Source organism: Sesamum indicum, linkage group LG3 (assembly GCF_000512975.1).
Source record: "Sesamum indicum cultivar Zhongzhi No. 13 linkage group LG3, S_indicum_v1.0, whole genome shotgun sequence".
In the NCBI taxonomy this organism is placed as follows: Eukaryota; Viridiplantae; Streptophyta; class Magnoliopsida; order Lamiales; family Pedaliaceae; genus Sesamum; species Sesamum indicum.
In genome coordinates, this window is record NC_026147.1 from 17532706 (window position 1) to 17544622 (window position 11917).

Here is an 11917-nt window from a genome sequence, read left to right on the forward strand (position 1 = left end):
AAGGTGAGTCCTTAAAGAACCGAGACCCACTTCGGACCATGCTACCTGCCGCCTTTAATTTTTCAGACCCGAATGGGATTGATCCAAGGCGAGTTCAATCATATCTAAAATAATTATCGCCTCTAATATAAACTTACATTTTCCTTCCAAAAAAACATTACAATTTATACTTAAATTTTTCTTAATTTTTTTTTGTTTACAACTATTTTCTTACTAGAATATAGATTAATAAACAAAATAAACAATTAATATATGTGCCTAATTATGAGATATTGTTATATTGGTTGTCCTATTTTTACTTGTTCCACAAATAAAAAGAAAAGAGGAGGGACGTACAATAAAGTCGTTGGAAAGGGTGGCAGAATGATATCAACTTTTGGTTCTTGGAGTTGGACATTTGCCTGCCCTGGAATTCCGTCTTCCTTCACTTCCAAATCCATTGCAAAATTACCAACCATGTTTCCTTCTATCACACCTCTATATCACCATACCTTCCTATTATATTTATGCGTCTATTCTTCCTAGTTTTTATTTTCAAGATTTGATATAATTATACATAATTTGAAAAATTATATTTAGTATTCTCAATTTTTACTTGCGTCTAATAAATAAATCCCTCCGTTAGTCAGAATTATTCAATGAATTTGCTGATGTGAACGAAAAAAAAACTGAGTGAAATTCAACGTTATTTTGTTCCTCATTCAATACTCGAAAGTAAATATACTGGGGAATGAATGGTGTGCTGCGAGCCCCTCACCCCTTACTATCATAGCTCCGAAAATACTAATCATAGCCGTCTCGTCTAGTATCGATGCTAGTGCTTTATGGTCCACGGATAGGCAGGTGAGGCCAACCCCGCTGTCCTCATTAGCTAACTGCTACTAGTTTCTATGATCACCTATGGAAATAGAAGTAGCCGTTTTTATGTCATTTAAGGCCTCTTTGGGAGCCCCCACTCGTTTAATTTATTATTTTTTTATTGTAGGTTAAATAATTTTTTTGTCACTGAACTACTTTTATAACAATGCAAATCGATATAAAATTGTGATTAAAAACTCGTGGCCGTCGCATATGGGACGATCGTATAAAGCAACGGTATCCAGTGGGGTTATGTAGAGAAAAATTTCTACATTGTTGATTTTGAGATTTTCTTTAAGTAGTTGAAGGCAATTCCCATGTATCATTCACGAGACCAAGACACGTGATAGCGTTCCGCCGTCGTGGAGAGGATCACGTGTTCATGTTTTCAAGATTAGAAGTTGATGTAATTGGTGAAACAGATCCCAATACACTACAGTTATTGGTCGCGTCGTGTTGCGAATTTACTTTCACCAGATTGCGAATGTGTTTAAAAATAATAATAATAATAATTACAAAATATAAAATTTACTTAGTTTGGAAAAATACTCCTACATTTACGGTTATCGAGAATTCTCGCATCTTGTTTCGATTTGAGTGCTAACAACCTAAAATTATATGACTAAAAATATAATTCTATCCTTTTAGAATTACAAAAACAACAACATTGCTATTGGTGTTTTTTTGAGTTGTTGTGTGTGTCTATTAAAAGAAAACTGAGAGATTTTTCTCTTTTCTACAAAGGTCGAAACTCAACGCCTTCAACGACGAGTCCAGACATTCCAATAGGGCTACTGATCTGAGTGAACCATGCCTCCACCTCCCCATCATCACTGTCGTCGTTGTAGAACTTCCCCAGCTCTATCTCCATCCATCCATCTCCTCTCATCTTTGCTAGTTTTCCAGTCTCTCTGGATTCAAAACGCTCGTTCATCGTATCGATTTTTGATTTCCCCTTACGAAATCTTATTACTGTATTTGATGATTTAAGGCCATCCATTCTCCCAACCCAAAACACCAAATAAGCTGCATACTCGGTGTCCTTCGACAGCATTTCAGTTGTTGTCTTGCCTTCAATATGAACCCATCCTATAGATCTTAGCTCCGCTACCTCCGAAAATCTGCATATATTTTCGTGTTAGCATATTATTCTGCTGCATAGCATGCGTTGTCTACTGTAATAGTAAACGTTGTTAAATATTATTTATCTGATATTTTTTATCAGAATATGATTATTGTGATTGTGTTTGTTGGACAGTGAAATTGTATTTCACCTTGAAATGCAGGTCTGGCCTGCTCAATCACGAGCTCAAAACCCAACTCATCATAATGCATAAAAATAAACACTAAGTTCAAGATCAGGCACGTTGAGATCTATACTAATTATAAAAAAAAACCTTCTTTTGTGTCAATATGGAAGTTATTGTGCGTTTTTTACATAATTTGTCAAATGTTAAATGACTAACTTCGATTTGTATTAAGGATATACTAAGCATATTAATTAGACAATATTTTTAATATTTTTTAATAATTATATTTCATAAAATATTTTAAAAAATATTATATATTTTTATGGATTGAAAATACGAAAAAAAAAAAATTGGATTAAAGTATTTTGTTTCGGTACGATCTTATCAAATTTTATTACACCTCCTTATAATTAAACCACTTTCTCTAATAAATATATTTGGACTTATTATTAGAAAACGCATAAGCGGACATAATAATTCTCATATCCAAATGGCATAAAATCAATTTAAAAAAAAAAAACGCATCGTTCTTTTAGAAATATATTTATATTTACATAATATATTTTTTTTGACACAATTATAGCATTAAGATCGTTACAAAAAATGGTGTGCGGATATCCCTGAATACAAGTACGTGAGGAAATCAAATTTGTACTATTATAATATTTAATATATTTAATTTTCTTTCAATGTAGGAAAAAGAAAATGTGTATAATTTCGTTACAATATTTGTAATTATATTTTTGTAAATATTTAGATTTATATATCTCGAATCATACATTTATCTAGATGATATATGTATATGTTATTTGATCTTTTTCTTTCAATTTTGTTCTACTTGATATTACGTATTAAAATTGATAAAAATATATAATTTAAACACATTGATTTATATATATTGATATTTTAAATTTATTTTCTTATTTAATTATGCATCGCGTGTGCGTATACGGCTAATTAATAAAAATTAAACACCCATAAAGCTGAGTAAAACAAACCTGGAATTAGAATGTGGCGTAAAATCCCAACAACTCTTCCAAGAGATGAGAAGTTGCCTCGCTCCAACCATAACACATTTCTTTCCATTTCTTTTGTCAAGACAAAAGCTCTGTTTACAAGTCCAGCAATATCATTAATTGCATTATCATAATTTTTTTATTAAAAAAAGTTGAAAGCGATGAACTATTATTAATTGAATAATTTGATTATAATTACAGAACTATTATTAATTGAAATAATTCGATTACAATTATTCCTAGGGATAGTTACACTCTCATCTCCTGAAATTTGGTGTAATTACATGTAAACTTCCTGTGGTTTGTCAAATTATATCCAGTACCAAAATTTACTTTCGTCTAACAAATAAGTCCCTTGGTTAGTCAAAATTCACCGATTTTTGCTGATATTAACAAAAAAATTAGAAAAAAATCTATATTTACCTCCGATTGATTTATTACTGATTTATTGTAGATCAAAGAAATATTTTTATAACAAAATTACCCTCATACTTCTTCCCTCATAATGCATGTGAGGAGGTACATCTTCACCGTTATAAGATAGTTTAGTTAGAAAAAAAATTATTTGACCTGCAATAAGTCAGTATAATAAAAAATATCAATTTTCATTCAGTTTTTTTTTTTTAATATCAACAAATTTGATGATTAACGGAGGGACTTATTTGTTAGATGGAAGCAAACATCAGAGGTGCTATATGTAATTTCCCAAACCACAAGGGTCTACGTATAATTACACCAAATCTCAGAGGAGGTGAGTGTAATTATTCCTTATTCCTATCAAATATCAATATCTAACAAAGACAATTAAAACAATCATATACCCTAATCAATAATATCAGATAAACAAAATATAAACAACACCTATTATGCAGTCGAATACCATCCCACGCATATAGCAAAGTTCGAAATTAACTGAACTCAGCGTCATTGACAATTACATTATCATAATTAACCATAAATAAAAGGGCATACTTGCACGAAAACACAGATAAAAAAATAATAATAATAATAGAACTGTATTAGTTTATCATTAGGAAATACAAGAAAAATGTTAATTAGAAAAGAATTTTGACTACTCTTCACCTGATTTGACGTAAAATATTGCTGAATTATTGGGTTTCCTTTCACTAAAACATACCTAACTCAAGAAATTAATTGCCATATAATAGACTCATCAACAATTATTTTGATTAATGTAAAATTTAAATTTTGATTATAATTAATTAATATTTATCATGGTTTTAATTATGATAGAAATATTTTTTATAATTTTTAATCATGGCTAATATTTTAAAATAATAATTAATAATTATTATGCAATTATTATTTTTTTTATTTTTAATTATGATGATTAACTACGATAAAAAGTCATATTATATCTTATTGAAGGAAAATGCATGACTCTGTAATTTCCAGGCAACTCAACTATTTTTTTCATAGTAAAAAACCTATTAATTAGTATTATAATTGTCAGGACATATTAACATACAACATATAGTGATATTATTTGGATATGGAAAACAAAAATATTAGAGTATGTTAAAAAGTTCTTAAAAATTAGTAAAATCTTAAAACAAAATATAAGTTACATAGATTAATATGAAAATAAAAAATAAATAAATTGTTAGTAATAGAATAAATCTTTCACGCTTTACAATATATTATAAATAAGAGTAAAATATATAAATCAGTATATTGCATTAATAAAACAAAGACAGAAAAATAATAATTTATCAATTATGTAAATTTTAAAAAGTTGAATAAGTTAGTTATTTATCATGAAAGACATCTTTTACTTCACAAAAATTAATGTGACGGTGTCATTAACCGTCGTTTGTGAGTGTGGAGGGATTTTCCTTTCTATATTTGTATAGATGTAATAATACATCATATTGCAACGAGTTTTGGAAAGGAAAAAGTTCATTTTATAGTGTTCGTGTCAAAATGATATATATATTTGATATTATCATAAAAAATATATTGATATAACCAATATACACTAGGAAAAGAAATAGCTATTGCCTATGATTTTATTGGTTATGGATTAAAGTTGTGATAAATAATTATTATTATTTATGATTAAATTAAAATTGATGTAAAAACTTAATTTTATATTTACCATGATAATTTTTTTTACCATGGCTATAAGTCATAATAAATGTTTTTTCCATGGCTTTTAGATATTAGAAATATACTAGCCACACTCGACAAAAACCACAGAGAACAACTATTGTGTGGTCGTGGTCAATGGCTTTTTATTTCGGCTATTAATTTTTAGGATAAATTACAACAAGCTCCTATGAGATTTGACATAATTATAAATATCTTCTTATTATTTGAAAAAATACAATACTCCTTCATTTTAATAGTCGTCTAACAATTAACCCAATTCATTAGTACCGTTAGATTTTCATCCATTTTTTTTTATGGTGAATCAACCAAAATACCCTTTTAAATTATTAATTATAAATTTTATTTACTTTTTTATTTTTTAATTATTTTATGGACTAACTGGATAATTTTTTTTAAAAAAATTCATCCACCTCATTCAATTTTTTTACACCTTTTAATATTTAAAAAAAAATACAACAAGAGCAAAATTGACAATTCCAGAACCCCATCCAAAGATTATATAATTTATCAAACATCAGAGACTATTTATAATTTTTCAAACAACGAAAAGCTGAGTATTCGTCATTATACCAAATTCCAAGAAAATTAATTATAATTTACCTTAATTTTTAACTGTAACAATTAATCATGATTAAATATTATATTTCTTGTGGTAACGATACATAGTTTGAACCATTCTCACTAACACATAATTCCAAATGCTACAATTTGCAACTTTTGAATACAGGTTAATGGTTAAGAATAAAGAAACAGATCATCAGTTTTCATATTAATGGTTGGGGAAATAATTAACAAATTCCATGCAAATTTGGACACGAATTTGAAAGTTATAAAGGCTACAGCATGTGGAAATGACACTGAAATCATCATCATCATCTTACCATTTTGCCACCATTGATGAGAATAGGATAATCACAGAGACTGAGATACAGTTGTTTCTTGGTATCATATGTGACCGGAGAAACTGATGCTGAGACGATATCCTCATAATCCGGCGGCAAGAATCTGTCCCAGACAACGTCGTTACTGGCCGCCGACCGGAATTCTTTCGACAGTATTGATGATCTTGAAGCATCCAAAGCTGAAGTGTATGACATAATCTCTGATATACATTCCTCAGGCAACCTTCCAAAACCCTCCATACTCTCTCTCTCTCCAAGAATTTCAAGTCTTCAAGAGGCTAAAGCATGCGTGCGGATCGATGGATATACATATATCTATATATATGCTGCAAGAGAGATTTTATTACTTATTCGGAAAAAATACAATTTATCCCGTGACATAAGAAATACCCTATAAAAAAACAGTAAATTACATCCTGTGTTGTGAAAAATGAAGCAAATTACAACGATCAATAAGGTGGTAATTTGCTTCATTTTCTAAAACACATGAGGATAATTTGCTAATTCTTTTTCTATAAGAGACTTTTTAGCTCATTTCATTTATCACGGACGTAGAATTGCATTTAACCCTTACTTATCGAATATGGTCAATGACAGTTGAACTAGAAAGATCATTTCAAAAATGAAAGAGCTTGACTTCATTTGTCCACAATCTATTAATTATCTTTCTTTGTTACGGTCTAGTTTGGTATGAATTTTATAAAGTTGCCAATACTCCTACCTAACTTAGTCACACAAACAGATAGAATTTGAAGGTGTCTTGTATTTGAATTCCAATTATGACTCTGCCGTGGGTAGAGACTCAACTTCATAAGTACCCAAAATTGAATTTTTGGTCCTACATGTTAGAGTTTTTCTCAATTTAGTAAGTTTAATTTTTTTTTAATTTTAGTCCTCACACGTAAGTTTCGTCCAATAATTAGTAGAGCTGTTAGTGGGTTTCGTATATTTTTTTATAATTATTAGACGAAAAACGTACATGAGGACTAATATTGAGAAAACTTTCTACTTACAAAATGTAATATGAGAAAATTGTAATAAATGAAAAAAATATCCTAAGATATGGAACGAACCATACAATTTTTCCTCGTAGATAAATTGCAGCTCCATGTTGAGGTTTTGAAGGAAGGAGTTTGGTTATTTCAACCTTATATTACATGTTGCTGATGTGTTTCGTATTACAATAATATATGCACGTATGCATACAAACATTTAAAAAGAACAAAAAACTCTTAGTAGCGACGCCATTTACGACGGATTGACAGAAAATTTATAATTTGTAACGGATGACTTTCCATGGAAAAAAACGTGTCGAACGTAATTTTGATGGACACCAAAAAGTCATTGGAAAATGCTTTCACAGAGCAATAACAAAATGAACAATTTTGTTGACTCTAACGAGTTTGTTTTTATGTTTATATTATTTAATTTGTAACTATTTTTCGACGGTTTTCATTTTATATGATTGAAAATTCGTTCTGACGAGAATCATCTGTAAAAAATTATCCCAAATCTAGAGAGGATTTCCAAAGGTAGTTGCGGAAATAAATGGTCATAGTTTTTTTGCTTGAAAAGGCTGCACTCGCTTCTTTTATTCGAATATTCAAAAAACTACCTACCCAAGTTGTTGTTGGTCCATAAGTTTTTCAAACTTGCAACCCTTCCACAGTGACAAAAAATTTCTCCATTTGCAACCATGTTTACACTTTCTTTTTACTAAATGGAAAGAGAAGAAAAAATAAATCAACTATTTATATGAGGAAGAACAAGAAGAAATAAGTTTTTTCCCACCAAATTTTCATTATTGGTACATTTTTCCTCCAAATTTGCATCAAACCTAACAGAAAGCATTCACCGTTAGCAATTTAGGCTGCCCCTCTTGTGTCTTGAAATAGAAAAAATATACATATATGAGATGCAATGTGTGAATCATCTATAGTATAGGACCAAAATTGAAAATAGGTCCTCTTATAAAAAAAAATGTAATTTACCCACTTGAGTGTCATGTTAAAACTTTCTCAAGATTTAGGAAATTTATCCACTATCAACATAACCAAAAACTTCTCAGAAAGCTTCATCTGAGTATCATACAGAGCATGCTCAAGATTGATATCTCATGCGTCTAGTCAGTTACAGACCTTCCATCGACCATCTGATACAATATGAACTTGGAAATAGAGCTTTTTGTGAGCCCTTTCTCTTCAATATGGTATTTCTTGTCCAACTTATCTCATAACGATTTTGCAGTATATGAGCTGGACAATAGACATCAAAGAATGTATTTGACATTGCTGACAAAACAGCCCCTAAACCTACAGGATCCCACTCAGTCCAGTAGTCCACTAAGCATTTTAGGATTCATATCAGTTGGTTCAGGTATAGTCACCTGAATCACCGACAAAAGTCTTTTCACCATATTTTCATCCTAAAATGTCAGCATTTGACAAAATGGCCCAAAAACTTATCCGAAAGACCAAACAAACAACCTTTGGTGTAATAGGAATAGCAACAGAAACACCATCAGCCATTTTAATAACTAAACGTTGAAAGTTTAACAAACAAAAATCTGAATTTCAAAAAACAGAAATTCGATTTAAATTTTGACAACAACAATTGATAAAATCGATTCCAACCAAATCTGATTTTTCAAAATCAATATAATTTCTTCAAGATTGTTGAAAAAATCAAGCAATCATAGTGCGTTTGAAATCAATCAAATAATAATATTAATAGTATAACATTATCAGTTTTGAAAGCCAATTTGCAAAACAAAGACGTTAGAACAAACCAAATAACAGTTAGATATGTTGTTTAACAGAAATTTAAATAGAGAACTTATCTCTTTGTCCAGATACCAGCATAATCTTGCACCGAATATTACGCAATTTTTTTAAAAATAAAACGGTTCTATTTTCAATATTACATTAAATTGCAAATACATCGAACATACTCACTCAACCAAAAAAACTCAAGAAAACACTCGGATTTAGAGAGATAGCGGAGAAGAAAATATCGAATGATCTGTTTGTTGGTGTGTTAAAGTGAGGTTCGGCTAAGCCTTTATATAGGCTCTAGCATCATTTGCCCTAAAGCCCGCAGCCAAGACGGTTGAGTGATGGCGGCGTGCGTGTGGGGTATCTCAATATAAGGACTTTATTTCTCTAATAAACTTACTATATGAGACAAAGTAAAGTGAGGAATCACTCTAACACCCACATATACCTTATAACCTTACCAAGACCCAAATAACTCCTTCATATTCCTATGCGGACAACATCTCTTTTCTCTATTTCACTCAGTCTAATCTATGGATTCCATTATGAATTGGCATTCATACTTTAAATTAATTATTGTTACAATTTAATAACTTAAACATGCCAATTACAACTGTGGATTCAACTGCGATAAAGGAACGAGTATGCAAGATTTCATGGACAAGCCCTGGAAACCACTCACAAGGAAACTGCAGGTTCCAGCAGGGGTTTTTAGCACACACTTGTTCAAATTTTTAGTTTTTGAGCCATGGGATTGTTTTTCAGCATCAATGTATCCAATAAAAAGATCCTCAAATCTTGCTGTAAGCACTTGTCAACTTCAAACGGTTCTCTAATATATATTGTGCGCGCACAGAATGCTCATTGTTATCAGAATGATGGCCCGATCGTCTATGTCGTATGGCGTATATCAAACCCGAACAGGAATGTTATCTGGCTATGGATGTTATCTATTATATGTGAGATAGCAACTGGATTTTTTTGGTTTCTTGATGTACTTCCAAAGTTCAACCCCATGAATAGAACTGCAGACTTATATGCTCTCAATGAAAACTTCGACATGCCTTCTTTGTACAATCCAAGTGGCCGTTCAGATCTTCCAGGTGTTGATGTATTCGTAAAAACAATTGACCCTGATAGAGAACCACCTACAGTCACTACTAACACTATTCTGTCCGCTCTTGTATCGACTTTCCAGTCGAAAAGGTATCCATCTACTTATTGGACGACGGTGGCTCAATTCTTACCTTTCAGACCATGGCTGAGGCTGTCAAATTTGCTGAGGTATGTCACACTTTCATACATGATAAAATTATATTCTGATATTTGTAACTGTAATCGTCTATAATAACCTAAAATATAGAGAGGTATGGGTGCCTTTCTGCCGGAAGCACAACATTGAGCCAAGAAATCCAAAGAGTTACTTCAACCTAAAGAAGGACGTGACAAAAACAAGGAGCGGCCTGATTTTGTGAAGGATCAGGGATGGATAAAGAGGTGGTACGCCGAGTTCATGGTGAGGATCAATGGTCTACCAGAAAAAATACGTTTAGCGGTGTGAAAGGCACAACAGAGAAGAGGAGTTGGAGGAAAGAAAAACCATTATGGAGAAGAAGGATGGAGTTTTGCCCGCTGATATGAAGACTGAAGTCACCAGAGCCAGATGGATGGCAGATGGCACACACTGGCCTGGAACATGGTACAATCCCACAGCATATCATTCCAAAGGAGACCATCCCGGGATTTTACAGGTTATTAATAGCAAATAATTTCTCTAACTTTGTGGGCTTACATATGTTTACAATTTTCTTCATACTTAAAGTCTTGATATTGTTCCGGCACAGATTATGAGAAAGGGGCCTGACAAAGATCCCGTAAAGGGCACTGACGAAGAGGGGAAGTTGGACTTCACTACTGTGGATATCCTGCTCCCGTTGTTTGCCTATGTCTCACTTAAGAAAAGAAAATCTTATGAAGATAACAAAAAAGCTGGAGCCATGAATGCTCTGGTCAGGGCAACTGCTATATTATCTGATGGACCATTCATTCTAAACATGGGCTACGACCAGTATATCTGTAATTCTCAGGTTATAAGGGAAGGGATGTGCTAATAGTGCTATATGATGGACCGGGCTGGTAATCGTGTCTGCTATATACAGTTCCCACAAAGATTTGACGGGATAAATCTCTCCGACGGATATGCTAACAATAATACAGTGTTCTTCAATGGTAAGAACCGTTTAGCTCATCGTTCAATTTTGTTGATACAAATGAAAGATGGAAAAAGAAAAGGACAAGTAGCAGTCAAATGATCGTTTAGCTAACAACACAGCTGCCGAGATAGGGCTGGAGGAGTGGTGGAGAAATGAGCAGTTTTGGATCATAGGTGGAACCAGTACCCACCTGGTGAATTTGCTACAAGGACTGCTCAAGGTCATAACAAGCATCGAAATCAAGCCCAGGTCCACTAGTGAACCCGCCGCCGCCAGTGAAAATGAGGATGATACATATGCTGATCTCTACAGAGTGACGTAGAGTTGGCTGCTCGTAGTACCAGTACTTATCATTACACCGAACGTTGTGGGACTAACAATTGGGACAGCAATAACGGCAAACAGCTTGATACCACAATGGAGCAAGCTTTTCGGAGGGTCATTCTTCACCTTCTGGTTGTTGGCTCACATATATCCATTTGCAAAGGTATTGACGAGGAGAGGAGTTCTCACCATCGTATTCGTATGGATAGGGCTTCTTTTCATTAAGATTTCTTTGATCTGGATCATTGTCAAGAACAATGAGGGGCCTCAGGGAGATGGGACTTCGGTCACATCATAATCAAAATTCTCAAGAAAAATGGTGTTTCTTCAAGGGATCGATCACACATCTTGGATGTCACTTGGTGATATATTCCCAAGCACACTTTTGTAATAAGTATATACAGTATGTTAGACACAGCAATATTTACTGATCGATGATGTCAGCTA

At 32.3% G+C, this 11917-nt stretch overlaps 1 protein-coding gene and 1 pseudogene across 1 annotated transcript; one reads left to right on the forward strand and one right to left on the reverse strand.

Moving 5' to 3' along the window:
* On the reverse strand, positions 1546–6529 carry LOC105158650 (F-box protein At2g02240-like). Its single transcript, XM_011075471.2, has 3 exons — positions 6139–6529; positions 3107–3216; positions 1546–1979 (listed from the first exon to the last, which is right to left on the reverse strand). The coding sequence occupies exons 1-3, from the start codon at positions 6397–6399 to the stop codon at positions 1595–1597; spliced, it is 756 nt and encodes a 251-aa protein (XP_011073773.1). The 5' UTR covers positions 6400–6529; the 3' UTR covers positions 1546–1594.
* On the forward strand, positions 9682–11845 carry LOC105158728 (annotated as a pseudogene).